This window comes from Chlorocebus sabaeus, chromosome 13 (assembly GCF_047675955.1).
Source record: "Chlorocebus sabaeus isolate Y175 chromosome 13, mChlSab1.0.hap1, whole genome shotgun sequence".
NCBI lineage: Eukaryota > Metazoa > Chordata > Mammalia > Primates > Cercopithecidae > Chlorocebus > Chlorocebus sabaeus.
Window position 1 is genome coordinate 91094997 of NC_132916.1, and position 18195 is coordinate 91113191.

The window sequence follows — 18195 nt, forward strand, 5'->3', positions numbered from 1 at the left end:
GAAACAAGGGGATGTGGAATGGCCTGTACAGGGCCAGATAGGAGCTCAAGAAGCAACAAAAACTTGGAAAATAAAAAAATCAGAAATTTCTGCAGCGCTCTCCTTGTTTCCACCTTTCCGTAGGCAGATGGAAAAGAAACTGATAGGTTTTTCTGCGCCTCATTTCGTCTCCCTCGTCTTTCTGGAAGTCCATAATAGGAACCGCTCGATTCCTCACTGTCTCACAAGGACCCAGTGATCCAATGCCTGGCCATGGGAAGCACTGGGCAAGGCAGGAACTGGGAAAGAAGAGAAAACCAATACAGGCAGACCACTCGATTGACCGCAAAGGGGAAATTCAAAACACAACCAAATAAAACTTCTGCCTGGGTAGGGAACATCTGCTGTAATTTTGCTTTATTCTCTCCGCAAATCCATTTCATTCTTCTACAACAAAGTGGAGACCAATCTTGCGTGTTTCCCTATGTCTCCACGATGGAAATCTAAAGATGGTTTTCTTGAAGTGAACTCACAGCGAACGTACCTGTAGGCACCTGCCTACTTTCAGGGTATTTATTCGTTTGAACCCATTTTTGACCGAGACCATTCAGATAACTTGCATCAAACATTTCTCCAAATAAACTGAAACAAGAGAACTCTGAATCTTAAAATCTACAAAATTAAATGTATATTTAAAGATAACAGGGTGCTTCAGGTAGAAAATTAGAGCGATTAGTTTTTAATCACTTTGAAGGTGAAGGGAGATGTCTTGGTAGTTGATAGTACTTGATATCCATTGATAATACTGAATACGTAGTATTACATTATTATTGCAATCAAAATGTGGTTTCAAACGTGTTAAATAAATTGAATATTTTGATGGAAAAAAAAGTCAGCAAGTACTTGGAATTTTTTCTCAAAAGCAAGTTTAATTGGTGTGTTTTTGACATTTGCATGGTCCAGATCTTAATCTGATGGTTTTAATATCAGCCCCAAGCTGGCTTTGCTCAATTGATATATCTGCTTCTTTGTATAGGGAATTCAATAAATATAGCACGCCCTGCTGACGGGTACCTCCCGTGTTGTGTGTGAGTAATTCTTTGCCAATAGATGGCCTGATGTCCTTTTCAGTATAACAAGCTGAGAAATAAAAGAAAAATATTTGCCACTCCACATATTTATTTGTTAGGGATTTTTTTCTTGATTAAAAAAAATACAACAAGATGAGTTCTTTATCTTAGAATCTCAGACCACGAATATCTCAAAAAACATATATTTCAAAAATTAAATCTACAGATGTAATACACACTGTGAACCCTATAAAATGCGTTTACAATGCTGACTTAAAGAAAGAAATTTATAACTTTCATATGTACCTTCCTTGTGCAATAGGCAACTGCCATATGTTTCCGACTTCCATAATTCAGTTTTCCTGGACATCTGTAGCAGGTAGTGAGTGCTTCTTAAAGTACATTTTATGTAATTTGAGAAGGAACCCGCACTGAAGACTAAAGGTGAACGTTAAAAAGCACAAAGCTTTCTAGAAATGCTAGTTATTCTAAATTTACATCATCTGTTATGCATGGCCTGAGATAGTTTTTTTTGTTTTGTTTTTTGTTTTTTTTTTTTTTTTTTCATTCCCTTTTCTTCATGTGACTGAATTTGATGTTTTGGTAGAGTTCCTCTCATTATGACTACTCTTTAGCCTTTTACTTGAAGATTCTCATTTGACTATTTCTGAAAATTCAGCTTGGAAATATATTCCAATATGATATTGCATTTGAAATAAATTTTAAGAATTTTATATTGAAGTGGGAAAAATCCCTAAGCTCTTTCATTTTTTTATTTTTCTTAATTGTTTATGATACACTTTTTAAAGGACAGAAGAGTTTACACAATTTAAAGTGAAGACAAAACCGAAGCAAAAGTCATGCTGCAAAGTCATAACTTCTTGTCAAACTGTTGCTCATGTGTTTAAATGCAGGGTTCATTCCTAATGCTAATACTATTTTTTAATTTTTCAATAGCTTATTTCTTTTTGCATAATTCCAGTGCTGGCTTTAAATTAATCCATTAAAAATCCTTTCATTCAGCTAAACTGAAATGCCTCATCTGTCAGTACAAAAATATGAATAAATTCCAGCCACGTTTTTCATTGTTTATACTTTCAGCAGATTATATGAATGTGCACAAAATTTCCACTGTTTAGGAACTGTCGGTATCTACAGATGTAAAATATGAGAACAGGACCTAATTTACAGCCAATTAGAGAGTGTAATAATTTTTATTAAAAGCAAAACACTAAATCTAGTGACCCTTAAATGGGGCCTAAACGGGGACATTTAGTTCCATTTTCAATTCATTTTATAAAACCAGCAGACTCAAGGTAACTTTTTGTCTATAAGGAAAGATAACATTAAATATTTAATTCAAAGAATAGGAAGCTGTGTATTTTTAAATATCAATTTAAACATGTTTTTATATAGCATAGACTATTAAAATGCTCATTGTAACTAATTAGAGAATGTTAGTTAGCTTCCCTATTCAACAGTTTGCTTTATGTCCAAATTGATCTGTTGCAATGTTGGTATTAGCAATGTCCAGCTAGGCATCTTCGAGTATTCATTTACATCTGGGTGTTAATTTCAGTACCTCCTTCAAGCCATCTTATATGTCACATATTAGTGATAGAGACAAGTGTGGCCTTCTTGAACATTTCTGTTACTGATCCCTCAACACTGTAGTGTTGTGGGAGGGGGGTGAGTCAATAAATGAGGGAGATAGGGTAGCGGTTTTTCACCCACGGGGTGAAAAAAAACTAATTGCAGTGTAGTTTGGAGATAAAGCAGATACCGCTGGAGATAGGCCATGCATGAATACCGAAGCTTATTCTCGCAGAGGGTGAATTTTCTTCTGGACGCATTACAGATTCGTTACTTCCTCAATATCCCTCGACTTGGTGGACCAAAACCCCCTTCTCCCCTTCCTTTCTCCAAGTTGGAAAACTGGGTGTGTAGGGGTGGGGGGCGGTTGGAGGGAGAGAGGAATGAAGACAAGCTTACCCTGGGAGTATACTCTTCATTCCACACTCCAGAAACCGCGCACCTCCCTGGAACCCCAATGAGAAATGATCATTGATTTAAAAAAAAAAAAAAAAAAAGAAAAAAAGAAAAAAAAACAGCGCTTAAAGAGAAACTCCGCGGGCTCAGACCTAATTCTGATTCTTCTACCTGAGAACTGTGGAGTTCTTCCGTGAGCTGCATAGGTCCTTTGTAGAGGGCCTCAGTCTCAGCTAATCGGAATTGAGAAGGACGAATTGTTCAGGGTGAAGAATGGAAAACAGTCGCCAGCAAGTGGGTAGGCGATGTCAGCGTGTGCAAGTTAGCCACAGGAGTGAACAGGGAGGAACTGCAGCTCCGGATCGCTTTCTTCACGGGGCCTGGGTTTGCAGCTGCAGCTGCAGACCCGGCAGAGAAATCCGCAAGAGTGCAATCGTTGAGCCCTGGGACTACTGAATTTACTCCCATAGCCTTTATAAACTTGTACAAGTTAAAATATTTTCATTAACCCAGATCAGAAGGAGAGGCGAGAAGAGTATGTGCAAAGAGAAGAAAGAGTGGGAAAGAGTAGGGACGGGAATGGCGGAGAGGGGAAGCCCTAGCCCATTTGTGCGGCGCTGCCTGGTGACTCAGAGCGGAGGCTGAAGTTCACGTCCCCAATTAGACTATGGCTCCTTCCCAGATTAAACTATAGAGGAACGCAGCCAAATAAGTACCCCTCTTGGTGTTTGGATTTGGCCCTTGCCCACCCCTACTCTCCCTCCCATTTCTGCTTCTAGCTCACTTAATCTTTTACTAATAATAAACTTCTCTATGTGTGGCAAAGAAGTCTGGGTCCAGATTATTTGGAGACTCGGGGACTATTTGATGTGCCCTGAGATCAGGGGCAAAGAACAGATTCTTGTCTGAACAGAATCAGGGCTTACCTTATCAAGTCTGAGAAATCAAATATAGGGGTTAAATACAGCGAGTGTCAAGTGTAAAAGAAAAAAAAAATTCAGTCTTTCGAAAGAAAGAATGAAGACCAGACTCACAGAGCTTTAACATTTATAACTTAAAAAGAAACAATGGTTTATAAATAAAATGTAAGTATCTTATAAATCAGGTAAGATGAAATGGCAAACTATACACAACTGGCCATGTGTCAATGCTAGGTAAACAGGCTCCAGGCTAAAAAGAGAGTGGAAGCCGACAAAATTTTTTTAAAAAACAAAACAAAACAGAAAACACTATTTCGGAGCTGTCCAATTTTAAACTGCACCAAGAAAAATAAAGAAAAGACCGGATATGCTTTTTAAAAGTCCATCTCCTGGCCCTGCACGCCCCCTCCCACCAGTTAGTGTTGCAGGACATGGATTCCACCATATACCATTGTCCCAGATCTGGGAGCTCAAGGATCTTTTGCCCTTCCCTCTCCCCCCAAGTCCCTGAGACTGATTCATTCTGACAATATTCTCCTCTGGCTGACTTTTATTTAATATAGAATCCGGTTGGTCTTGAGAGAGGCCTGACAGTTGATTTCAGTTTTGTTTCCTCAATGTAGCTCAATACTGGGAAAAGACATTTTATCTCCTAAAGCAACAGAAGACAAACACTCTCAGGTATTTAGACCCCAACTGCCAACAGACACATTTACACTTGAGCAGGTGCACACGCTCACTCACACATGCACACACAGACACGTGCACACGCGCGACTGGACATAGCCGAATTTTCCCGGGAGATTACGTGACCTGTCCCCGCTTTCTTTGCTCTCTTGACTTGCAAAGGGCGAGGGCCTGGCGCTCTCCTTGCAAGGGCGTGCCACGCTGTTGGTAAAAGGCCTTGCTAGGACGAAGCTTTGCTGTGGACACTCTAGAGGCTGCTACTCCTCCTGTCAGTCAACTCGGAATGTTTTTCCCTCCCATGCCCAAGGGAGGTTCGACGCCCCTTCTCCAGAAGCCAAGGCCAGAGTGGGCTGCAGTCTGTGACACACTGCCCCTCGGGACCTGGGTTAGCTGGTCCTGCTCAATCCAGTAGCCTGAGCCGAACTTTACGCAAGTCGGAGGCGGCGGGGAGCAGCGGTGTGGCTCTACTGCTATGATTCTCCTTAGCCAGTACCAGAACTAGGGGGCAAACGCCTTGTCCTGTCCTCAGTGCCCTACTCGCACTTGAATTATTTCTAAGGGCCACATTCTAGAAACATCGTGGATGTCGACGAGGCCCTCCTTTCCAGCCTTTCAGCTGTGCGGACACCAATCCCCAGGTGTCCGCCCCTTCTGGGGTCTGTTGCCAAGGGTGAAGGAGAAAAAAAACAAAGAAATGGCAGAGGAGAAGAAGAGGGCCTGAGGCTATATGATCCTGAGAGCGCCTTGCAGGCCTGTGTAGCCCTTTCTAAATCAGTATGAGCTGCAGGACATACACAGGGAGAACTTCTTTGCGGAATAGGCTTTGCGTCAGCAAACAGTGTTTGTCCCTGGCAGTTTCTCCGGCTCCCCCTACCCTGGCCGCTGAGCCCCAGCAGGCCCGAGGGCTCCGACGACTCTACCCCGGGCAGCAGCGTCTACGCGTCTCTAAAGCTGTAAGGATCACTCGGAGAAGCACCAGGTCGCTCCTTTCTTGGGGTCCCGGAGAGCCTGGGATTGGGGAGGAGCACCGTAGCTGAATGCAACTTCGGGTGTCTACTCCTGCTAAGTTAGCTCCCGTCTTGTCCCACTCCCACTCCTGGCCCAAACTCTCTAGGGGGCCTCTCAGCTCTCCCCGCAGGCGCCTGCCTTCGGCTAAGTTTCAGAAATGGAATTTGCGTTTCTTTTTAAGGATATAATACCGGCCTAGGGTACCCCGGAGCTTGGAGACCCACCAGGGACGAGACAGCTCTAAACCGGTCGCAAAGCCTTCATTTTGTAAATGCAAAACAGCTCCTCCCAATTAGGTTTGTTTCTCAGGCGTCTAGAGGACGCTTCCTCCGCAAGGATATTACAAAATCATTTTTGACCTCAAGGCTGCCAGGTTTGGCTGGGCGGCTTGCTCGTGCCTCTGCTGATCGCCTGCCAGGTTCCTGCCCCTGCTGTAGTGTCCGGCCTCCAGGGACTGCGCGTTCTCTTCTACAGTAAAAGGATCTATCTCAGTGGCGAATCTTCCCCCAAATACTACTCTACTGAAAGTTTACAGAGAAGTCAGGGACTAAAGGGCAGCCAACGGTTGCGGAGATTGAATTAAACAAGGGAGACGAGGGAGAGGAAAAAAAATCCTTTGTCATATATATATATGTCATATATATGACGGATTATATACAGAGAGATGTCATATATATATGACAAAGGATTATATATGTGTGTGTGTGTATATATATATAGAGAGAGAGAGAGAGAAGAGCGAGAGACACAGACACGGAGTCTTGCTCTGTCGCCAGGCTGGAGTGCAGTGGTGCGATCTCGGCTAACTGAAACCTCCGCCTCCCGAGTTAAAGCGATTCTCCTGCCTCAGCCTCCTGAGTAACTGGGACTACAGGTGCGCACCAGGACGCCCAGCTAATTTTTGTATTTATTTATTTATTTAGTAGAGACGGGATTTCACCATGTTGGCCAAGATGGTCTCAATCTCTTGACCTCGTGATCCGCCCGCCTCGGCCTCTCAAAGTGCTGGGAATACAGGCGTGAGCCACTGCGCCCGGCCTGCCATGTATTTTATACTAAAGATGGAGTAATGTGCATGTGTAATTTTATTCCACAAGAGATTTGCTCCATTTATACCAAACATATATATATGTTTTGTTAATCCTAACAAAAGTCGAGTGGAAACTACAAAATAAATTGTACATATATATGTTTGGTGTCATTTAATTAAAAATCACTGATTTTATTAAATTTGTTTTAAATATATCAGTGGACTCCTTAAAAGCCTGAAGTAACAATGGTAAATTGTCAAAAGTAGGACCAATACAAAGTTAGTTAAATCACAGAGAAGTTTTTCAAATGGGGAATTTTATTGCGTCTTTATACTTATTTCATTTTGGGAAGTTTTAAGAGGTTTTAAAGTTGTCCATATCGTTAAAGACATACAGAATGAAAATCCCATGACCTACGTTTTAAAATAACTACCACTCTTTGAAAGAAAAGCGGGGCTGCGGAAAGGGCGTGCTTTTTCCGACATTTATATGAGGAACTGAGCGTTAACGTAACATTTTACACTCCTAAAGAATTTACATATTTCTTAACCTGGTATCCCCCAAGAAAAAAAATCACGGAGTAAAATTTAAATAAGCCTAAGCCATATCTGGCGCAGACTGAGTGCTGCCAAAAGCAGGAACGTTTAAATGAGAAAGGAGGGGCCTGCGAATTCTTCCCAGCTTCCCCATATTCTGAGTTGTAGCAACATTAAGTGACACGGAAGTGGGACGGCAATTACGGAAACTTGAAAGATTCTTGATATTCTAACTTGTTGAACGTCTAGTTTAAAGCCGGGAGCTTCCGCCTTTCCAGGTCCTGGTGAGGAAAACTAGAGACTACGGGGCTGGACTCAGCTATGGACGTCAGAGAGACAGATCGAGTTCAGCGCGCGTGGGGCTGGCACATCCAAGCCAGACGGCGGCGCTTTTCACTCCTGGTTTTTCGCTACCTTGTAAGGAAGTGGGCGCGGGCTGCGCGGAGTCGGCGCCTCCCGATTGGCCGGCCGTCTGAGTGATGGACAGGGTCCCGGGCTCCGCCCCCGCCGCTTTATTGACACTAATGAGCAAGTTCTTCCCACCGCTCTCCTGCCTGGAAGTGCTGACAGATCAAGGCAACAAATTTCAATTACAATCCCTAATTTGTGTCCACAGAGTGTTTTTTACCCATGTTAGTCCTCTCTGGCGCATCAGTTGAGGCAGACCTCGGAGCAGCAGGAGGAGGTGGAAGGGGTGGGAGCAAAGGAGTGCATCAGTGAGAGAGCACGCGAGAGACCCAGGGAAGGAGACTTGGCCGGCGCGTCGCCGGTTCCTCGGATCCCAACACAAGCGAGAAAGAGGAAACGCCAAATCTGTTTTTTGCCCGCGGTGGGGAAGGGGGCAGATCTCGGGAGGCCCCGAGAGCCTATTAGTTTTTGGTAGGGGAAGAGCGAGAGCGCGCGTGTGCCCGCGTGAGTGTATATGAGAGAGGGGCGGGCGGGCGCGGGGCGGGGGGGATGGCCGAGAAGCGAAGGGGCTCGCCGTGCAGCATGCTAAGCCTCAAGGCGCACGCTTTCTCCGTGGAGGCGCTGATCGGCGCCGAGAAGCAGCAACAGCTTCAGAAGAAGCGACGAAAACTGGGCGCCGAAGAGGCGGCGGGGGCCGTGGACGACGGAGGCTGCAGCCGCGGCGGCGGCGCGGGCGAAAAGGGCCCTTCTGAGGGAGACGAAGGCACTGCGCTCCCGCCGCCGGCTGGGGCGGCGTCTGGGCCGGCTCGGAGTGGCGCAGACCTGGAGCGCGTAGCCGCGGGTGAGTGGGCCCCTTTCTGCCTAACTTCTCTCCGGCGCTAACCTGAACTTCTGCGAGTCTGTGGGTGTGCGTGTGCGCCGCGTCCCTACGTGGCCAAGGCCACTCAGCTGCGAGCGCATTGGCCGTATCAGGCGCAAAGCTCGCCGCGCAACCTGGTCACCCTCCAGACAGTTAAGATGCTGCTTCCAGCCTTGCCTCGCGGGCGGCCGCCGCCCACTCGGCGATCCGCGCCTTCGGCCGCGGCTGTTTGCGGCGTTTGGCGGTGCAGCTCTGTGTGCTTCCTACGTCTGCCTCCCTTGGGGTTCCAGCCAATGGGTGCTCTTTTTTCTTTCCTAACTTTTAAAAGCACAGGGCGGGGAGGAGGGGAGCGACGGCATACCCCACCCCGAAACCGGAACGAATGCCCTAAACCGTTTGTGCAAACCAGGAAGAGGGCGGCGTATTTGGAAACTTGGTTTCCCGGAGGGTAGTTGAGCGGTTCCCTTCCCTTCTCCTCTTGATTTCTCTGCCAAGGCCGACGGCGACCGCGGGATTGCTTTTCACACGTTCTCTGCTGGGCTGGAAGCGCAGGGCGGCCGGGAGTTTGGCGAAAGCGGGGTCTGCAGAGCCTTTTAGAAGATGCCTCCGGCCCGGCGCAAAACGAGGCCCAAAACGAGGCGCCGCAGACGCCTATGGCTTAAGGAGGCCCAGTCTCTTGGGACCAGAGTCCGGGCGCTTTTGCTGCGTGCGCTTAGAGGCGCAGGTTACATCGTAGTTTGCACTGGGGACTCTGGACTCGGGAGCTCCTCTGACTCCGTCGGGCAAGCGTCCCAGACCCCGGCGGCGGCGTGAAACCTTTTCTGCTAGGGCCTTGACCCTGCGGAGGCCCAGCGGGTGGGATGGACGCTGCCCGCGCGCCTCTCCCAGGCTCAGGACTCTCGGGGACCAAGCAGGCCACACTGGAGCTCCGAATGCGCCCCTTCGACAGGCACAGTGTGGGTGTCTATCGACTGGCTTGTTCTTTAGGAGGATCCGATGGCACCAAAGCTTCCCCTTTTCTCCCGGTCATTTTCCCCTTCTCAGCCACTTGGTGGGCCGGTCTCAGCGGCTGCCTTCCCCTGTTTCCCTCACCGGTACCCTCTCTCTGTCCTTTGCTGTCCAGGCGGCTGTGAGGACGGCTTCCAGCAGGGAGCTTCCCCTCTGGCGTCACCGGGAGGCTCCCCGAAGGGGTCCCCGGCGCCCTCCCTGGCCCGGCCCGGGACCCCTCTGCCCTCGCCGCAGGCCCCGCGGGTGGATCTGCAGGGAGCCGAGCTTTGGAAGCGCTTTCATGAGATAGGCACTGAGATGATCATCACCAAGGCCGGCAGGTAAAGGGCAAACTGGCGTGGACGCCCCTCCCCACCCCAGACCCTGTCTTCACCCACTTCTAGCTCAGTCAGGAAGAAGGGACTGCAGCTCCGCAGGGGTTCTGGTTAGCGTTTTCGGTCAAACGGGACAAGGCCCCAGACCGTGGTTCACTTTGGAGGCTAGCTTTGGCTACCCACCACGAGTGCAGTCGGTGCACAGTCCAACTGCTCTCTGGTTGAATACCAGGAAGAAAATTACTGTCGCCGCTGATGCCACAGCTGTCGCGGTTGATGTTCTGGGTTCCGGGTGGTTATAAATTTGAGGTCGTATTTACCCTTGTCCAGGTATTTATTTAGGCTCTAGTTGTCAGTTCTGGAACTAGGAAACAAATTCTTTTTTGTTTTTCCTTTTCTCTTTTATTTTTAAACAGCAGTTTACTCCAGTAAACTATGATTTGCTTTTTCAGATTTGAAACTCCCAGGCAGATTGGTTCTTTATCAGAAGATATCCTGGCAATTTGATAACATGATCTGTCCTGCTATTTCATATTAGACTAGGAGGAAAAGTCACTGGACTCATCCACAATACATGTTTAATTATGTATAGGTGCAAGAATAATTACCCTGATTTTTAAAAAGCATCCTGTTTATAGAGTACCTGGTTATTTTATTTTATTTATTTTTTGTCCTAAATGGAATCCAACACAGCCTGAATTTGCTAAGGAATACTTACATTTTTTTTTTTTAATAAAAACTTACATCGGTTTTTTAAAAAGTGTGAAATTCGCCCATCCATTGGTTAGTAAAATAAATGGATTTGTTGGGCAGATCATATTAATTTAAGGTAGGTACATGAATATTTGCATTTTAAGTTTTCAGTTTATTTAGTGCAATGAAATCTATGAATAATAAACTTCCTTAAACGGAGCTTTAAAGAGCACACACAACTCTTTCAGGGAGTACACATGGTAAAAACCTGGATAGCATAAAAAGTATCTAAACTTATTAGAAATTACAAAAAAAAAACCATATTTTATTGAATCCATATGCTACCTTCTACATTTTCACAGAGCTTTTATTAATGATCCAAATTCAGTCTTCACCAACACAAAGCAATAGTTGTCTTATAAAGGATGTAGTTAAAGACCTTTACTCTTTATCTTACAGGTGCACTGAAATAACCCTAAAAGAGCCAGCGTATTAAATTGTTCTCATACCTAGTTAGGAGTAATAGACTTTATTTTTTTCTGGACGTAGTCTTTCATGGTTGTTATAGAAAAAAATTTGGTAAATAACTACTAAAATTTCTGTTAAAAGGTTACATTAACAAAAATTAGATTTCCTTGGAAGGGACTTAAACGTAAATCATTAGATGATTTTAAAAAAATCAAACTGCTATATTTGTTTCTTATATACATTAATTTACTGTTGTATTCTTTGCTGCTGTGCCTTTTTAAACCGATGGGTCCATTTACGCTAGCATCTCCTTTGATATACATCTTTGGGAAGCCAGGATAAATGCAAATTTTCATCTGTTTTAATTAGCAAAGTTTTGAGTAAGTGTGGTTAAGTAAGAAAACATTTTCATGGTATGGCGGGGGAAGAAATGATTTGGTAAATATACATTGTGTTTAGTTTCTGCTTTCAATAAAGAAGTTTTACTATACCTTTCAAATTTAAAGCAACTTTTGCACTTCACCTTTACCATGCTGCAGACAGGAAGTCCTGTCTCAATAAAGAACATATTGTTTGGTTATAGCATGGCACATTGGCTCCTTGTGGTTTTTTATAACCCTTTAAAAATTTCACATTATAATGTATTTTATCACTTTCAGAGATCCAAATTTTGTATTTCTACCATTTGTTACATTTTATTAGTCGTATTACTAAAGTAAATATGCTTATTGATTTTGTTTAAAAAATAAGATGCTTTCTTTTGCGCCATTACTCCCTCAGTGTAAAATTCTTTTACTTTTAGCTATACTGACATTTCAGTAAACACAGAACACATGTACACAGGGCGTAACAAATTACATTTAAAAATATCAGTTTTGATGTGTTCTATGTCCCGACTCCTTGAATTACATTGGCAAAGTGAATACTATAAATTTATCCATATTAAAAATAAAGATCCAAGAGGTTTCTTTGCTTGTTCAGTCACCATTCTTAGTCACAACCAGAAACCCCAAACCCTCTTTCTCTTCGCCTTTTTAAATAGGCGCATGTTTCCAGCAATGAGAGTGAAGATCTCTGGATTAGATCCTCACCAGCAATATTACATTGCCATGGATATTGTACCAGTGGACAACAAAAGATACAGGTACAGTGATTAGATACTGAACGATTAAAAAAAAAAAAAAAAAAAAACCACTAGGATTTTGCAGGCTAGTGCCTGTTTGATCTGTGAGGACTGTGATCTTTGTTTCCAGAAGTCTGTAGAATTTCCAGATCCGTACTTTAACGCCCATGGGTGCCAGCGGCCCAGATGGTGCCTTTTCTTGCAGCAAATGTGGAAACTTAATTTTTGTTTTGTTTTTAGTAGACACAGAAATGTTTTCAAATATTGAGAACTTTTAAAAGGGGATAATTTGGTGTTGCTAAACTAAATGTGTCTTTTATATTGACTTACATTTCAATGTGAATTTTGAGAGGAAATGTTATGTAATGTTTACAGATATAAATTATATTAAATGGAAAGTCATAATTTCTTCGTGATCTTTTTGTCATGTAAATTTCCTTTATCTTGTTACATACAAAACCACCAATGTTTGTAGACTGTTTTTTAATTTCAGAAAATTATTTAAGGTTTTCTACAAGTAAGAAAAATAAAAATCATATAATTTATGTGATATTAGGACATCACTAAACTAGTAATAAATTTTTTCCTTTCTGTTGTTTTTTTGGTTTGTGTTATAGTAACTTTTAAAAACTTTTAATATTTGGATTTCGAAAGAGAACATATTTATGTAAAGATCAAGTAAATTTTGAAAATATACATGTTCTTCAGTTTCAAACCAGTCTTTACTCTTTTTTTTTTTTCTACAAGAAAACAAATCAGCAATTTTCAGTGACAATGCTTTATATTTTTCTGAAGCGTTAAAAACATTAACATTTAAATAAGGAAGTTTTGTGTGTTTGGAAGATTAGAAGATACTGTTTTAAATTTTGCTTGTCTTCATTTCTCACTTTTTGTTGTTGTTGTTGTATGGGACAGAGCTTTTAATACGTTTTTAAACAAAATCAGATTTGGTTTTTATCACTTCAGCAATTTAAGGAATTGCTTTTTCGAAATAGCCTACTGGTATCAAAAGTACACAGATTTTAATTAGTCCATGGACATATGGAATACTACAAAAAGGGGTAATAAAAAAGACAGTCTTATTATTTGTTTTGTGTGTAAGTTATATTATTTTAATCAAATAAGTCATTAGGGAGTTTTGCTAAAATGATCTACCACATGACAGAAGCTAGAAAACATTAAAGTTTGTTATTTAAATATACTTGATTTAAAACCCATATTCTAAACTGGGGTTTTGTGCTGAGGAAGATAATATAATTCTTAATAAGCTTAATAATTATTCTTTCTCTTCTAAGTTTGTCTCCTATTTGTTTTCCCAATGTCTTCCCTACATTTCTGTTGGTTTATTTTACTTAATTGATTCAAATTTACTATATAGAAATAAAGACATTTCAGAAATTAGTATTATGATGCCAGGTTTTAAAAGATCAAATTGTAAAACATAATTTGTTTTCACTTATATTGCTTCCCAAGAAGAAATTTATTTGTACTATTTGTGTTTAGAATGTTTTACAAAGAATGTGTAACTTGTAGTTTTATTCTGTCAGTGGGTGTGGAGTTTTGACTATTCTAATTGCATACTTTTTCAAGGTTTTGTTAGAGCATATTACTCTATTTGTTTTGGCAGTAACTCAATTCACTTCCACAGTGTAATTTTTCTTGAATTTCTAAGATTTTCATTTCATTTATCAATGTTTTCAGCAATATTAGGAAAAAATTTGGCTCATTTTCTAATGTTAGAGTGGTATTTGGTCAAGTTAAAAATTATTGTCACTTGTTAGAAAATTAATATTCACAAAAGCCCACAATTAGGAACTTATTGAAATTACATCATACCAATTAAAAGAAAAAGGTTTCTCTCTTTCTTTCTTTCTTTTTTTTTTTTGATGGAGTCTTGCTCTGTTGCCCAGGCTGGAGTGCAATGGCGTGATCTCGGCTCACTGCAACCTCCGCTTCCCAGGTTCAAGCCATTCTCCTGCCTCAGCCTCCCCAATAGCTGGGATCACAGGTGCCTGCTACCATGCCAGGCTAATATTTTGTATTTTTAGTAGAGACGGGGTCTCACTATGTTGACCAGGCTGGTCTCAAACTCCTGAACTCATGATCCGCCTACCTCAGCCTCCCAAAGTGCTGGGATTACAGGCATGAGCCACAGTCCCTGGCCTAAAGGAAGATTTCTAAAAGAGTATCCCTAATTTTGTGATTATATATTTTTTTCCCAAGAAAAGAAATGAAAGACTAGAAGGTGTATTGAGCCCAAAATGAAATATGTGATGAATAATTAAAACAAAGGGCCTCATCAGAGACGTTCTGAAATATTTTATACTCTCATAAAAAGAAACGTGTATATAACACAGGTAGACTTTTCTGAGACTATTTGCAAATTACGGCTTTAAATTGTATGCTAATCTTAACATAAATGGAAGGAAAATATCTAAGTATAGGATTTTATTTTATAATTTTTTCTTCATTGTTATACTAGTTTCTAGTTTTTTAATTAGCTTATTTTAAATTATTAAATGCTAATCTTAATATAGTTAAATATTAATATTTCTTGAGGCATTGTTATTTAAATATGTTATTCTTACCGAGTCAATATATTTGTCATGTAAAGAAATAGAATAGGATGTTTTGTTTCCTAATTAGAAAAGTAATATTAATTAGATATACCATTATTTTCAAAGTTTGATTTATTTTTTGATTAGTAATATTTGAAAATGATTTGAAAGAATTTTTTTTTAAAGGCTCAGGAAAGAAATATAGGAGATGAATAAGGGCCTACATTTTATGATAATACAGATAATACGGAATGTTCCAATTAAACCAGATACTTTGTCCTCAATATATACCTCAATATATAGTGTCATAGTATTGCAAAAAATACCAAATGATAACAGATAAAACATTTTTTCCTATTAAAATAAAAGTTTCTAGAACTTCTGACTATTTCCTCTTGCCTTTCTACTGTCTGTTCCATAAGCCTGAACATAGTCTAACATGGGAAGTGATCTTGAAGGAAGTGGGACACTTTAAAATGTAACTCTCAAGTATTTTTGAGATTTACTTAAAGGTGAGCTTGACAAACTATTTGTTTTTTCATGTTGATGGAATATTCAGAAGAAAAATGGAAAATATCAGAGTTGGAATGTCAAGGGTGAATAAGTGTCATTCATAAGAATGAAGATACTTGCATTTATGGTGGTGATAGTGTACATATTTTTCACGAAGCCCTTATCACGCCCCTTAGTCTGAATTGTCAGCAGGCCACTGCTGCCTTAGAAAGGTTTTGAAAAGCACTTGAAATCTCATGTTTAGTGTAAAGAGGAAATTGATTTATTTTAAACCTGAAACAAAATAGGCACACATTTTGTCTGATTCTACTGAGTTGGACATTCCAAGGTACAAATAGTATACTGAACGCCTGGTCATTGCCTTCTAGGTATGTTTACCACAGCTCAAAGTGGATGGTGGCAGGTAATGCTGACTCCCCTGTGCCACCCCGGGTGTACATTCATCCAGACTCGCCTGCCTCGGGGGAGACTTGGATGAGACAAGTGATCAGCTTCGACAAGCTGAAGCTTACCAACAATGAACTGGATGACCAAGGCCATGTGAGTAGATGGCCTCTCTATTGCATCTATAGATGGCACAGCCACATCTACACTGTGCCTGACTGAAGGAAATGGATGGTTCTAAGATCATAATGTTCATTGCCTGATTGATTAGTATGTACATAATCTGTGCAAAATCAAGTTTATATTTGCATAGACTATGCCTGTTGCCTGAGTTATCCTATGGGGCATTTAATAGGTTAAAACTAGGTACTGCATTTTTATTGGAATGAAAGTACTGGAAGCAGAGATGTTCTTAGGCAAAATATTTGTGTGAAATCTCATGAGGTGTTAATTATTATACTGTGAATATGAACACTTTGGAGTTGGGTTAATAAGGATAATGATTTATTGTGTCCTGCCTGCATCCAGCTCTTTGTCAGCGGAGACTCATTGCTTCTCAGTAATTGCCTAAGCTTATGCTGTTTGTGTGTTCCATCTGCAAGTTTCCAGTTGTTTTGTAATGACATCTAATGTGTCAAAATGTTGCAACAGTCATTCATTTTATTGTTAAAACTGCTGAAACATGATACATAAATCAAAGTTCAGCCATTCCAATAAGGCAGTCATTTTTAACACCTTAGTAATTTTTATGCAGTATTCTTCCCAGGCAAGATTTCTACACTATTATGTTAACAAATACGTAACTGAATTCTTGCTGATTTCTGTTCAAAGCCAGCATTTTTAAAATTATGTTATTTAAGAGAGTTTTGATTAAGGCAGGATTAAAATGCCTTTCGAAGAATATGTCATACATAAAAGAAATACCAACTTGTTTATTTCTTAAAAGGAATGATATAAAGATAGCATATTTATGAGAATATCTTTTAAAACAAAATGCAGGTTGTCATAAACTAGTAATATAGTGATGACAGGATATGGTTTAGAAGTTGCCAAACAGTATCTTAAGAAATTGACCTTAATGAAAACATTCCAGTATAAATTTCACTGTGATACAAATGCAGTAGGTGGATTTTTAAGATGTAACTAGTAAGATCTCACACTGCCACTGTTTTTATTTCTTGATTGTTGCCTTTTATGACTTAAAATAGAAATTAAAAAGTAACATAGTAGATTTCTTTTCTGCACCCAACTTCATGTCCTATATTTTAGTGCATTACTTCTTCACTCTCCTTATTTTTATTCCTTATTTTTACAGTTTAACACAGTTGTAACAATTATTTTTCACAGGAATTCAGTGAAATAACACTGGTTTCTTCTGTGTCACTGAGGCAGCTGACTGTGAAATATGCTCAGCACATTCACTGAAGGACTTTTTTTGGAATAGAACATTTTAGACTTAATGTCTTTAGCGTTACTTGTTATCAAAACCTAAAGTACACTACCTTTTCTCGTGAGTTCTACAGTTTAAAAAACATATGCTCTAAAGAAACAAGTGGTGATAAAAACTATATGCCATCATGTATAAGGTATAAGCTTCTTAATAATTTAAATCAATATAGTCATTTTACAGTTCTAATTCTTTCAGTTCAAATTACTGGTTTTCTATTTAATATCTAATGTACCAAATATTAGATGTAGATCTAGTAATTTATCAACCTGTGTGATACTAACTTTATGATTTCAGTAGACTTTATTTAAAACAGCATTCTTCAGAAAATAGGATGTGTGTGTGTGTGTGTGTGTGTGTGTGTGTGTGTGTGTGTGGAGAGAGAGAGAAAAAAAAAGAGAGAAAAACAGAGACAGAGAGAGCAATTTATTTTAAGGAACTTACCAGGAAAATTTGGGTCCTGACAAGTCCAAAATCTGCACAGCCAACTGGAGACCTAGGGAAGAAATAATGTTGCAGCTTGAGTGTGAAGGTAGTTTTGTAATAGAATTCCCCCTTCCTCTGGGGATCTCAGTCTGTTTTCTCATACGGTCTTCAACTGGTTGAATGAAGCCTACCCACGTTATGGAGGGTAGTCCACTTTTCTCAAAGTCTGCTGATTTAAATGTTGATCTCATCTAAAAAGTACCTTGGCAGCAACATCTAGACTGGTGTTTGACCAAATATCTGGGTACTGTGGCATAGCCAATTTGACACATAGGATTAACTGTCACACAGCATTTGTTTAAAACACAAAATAATAGATTACAAATTGAAATTCAGTTACTTAAACTGAAATAATTACAGTATTTTACTATTAGGGAAATAAAAAACATAGCAGAAAATAGGCAAAACATAGAGATGTATATTGTCTAACTGCTGAAATTTTTCCTTTAAAGTTGTAGCAGAATGTACTAGTTGAATAAATAGAGGTACATTTACATGTGGGGAGCAGGAGCAGGGAGAGAGATGTATCTGTGCAATTTGGAAGCAAGTGAATTGCCTTTGGTAATGGTAAAAATGTACATACGTATTACTTGATACTAGAGGAGAAGTAGGAGGGAAAGTGCCCTTTTCCGTTATTCATTTAGAAAACATACTTCTGAAGATGTTATCCAGTGTGGTAAAAGATACAAAGCTGGGCACGGTGGCTTGACCTGG

At 40.7% G+C, this 18195-nt stretch overlaps 1 protein-coding gene across 2 annotated transcripts in view; it reads left to right on the plus strand.

The window, feature by feature from the left end:
• The first annotated feature begins 8177 nt into the window (after positions 1-8177).
• TBX18 (T-box transcription factor 18) overlaps positions 8178-18195 on the plus strand; it is a 31120-nt gene continuing 21102 nt past the window's right edge. The window contains exons 1-4 of one of the 2 annotated variants that reach the window (XM_008006514.3): positions 8178-8469; positions 9611-9815; positions 12013-12114; positions 15533-15704. In XM_008006514.3, coding sequence (XP_008004705.2) covers positions 8178-8469; positions 9611-9815; positions 12013-12114; positions 15533-15704 — 771 coding nt within the window. The remainder of the gene's footprint in view (positions 8470-9610; positions 9816-12012; positions 12115-15532; positions 15705-18195) is intronic. The other variant, XM_073022599.1, reaches the window with a different exon arrangement.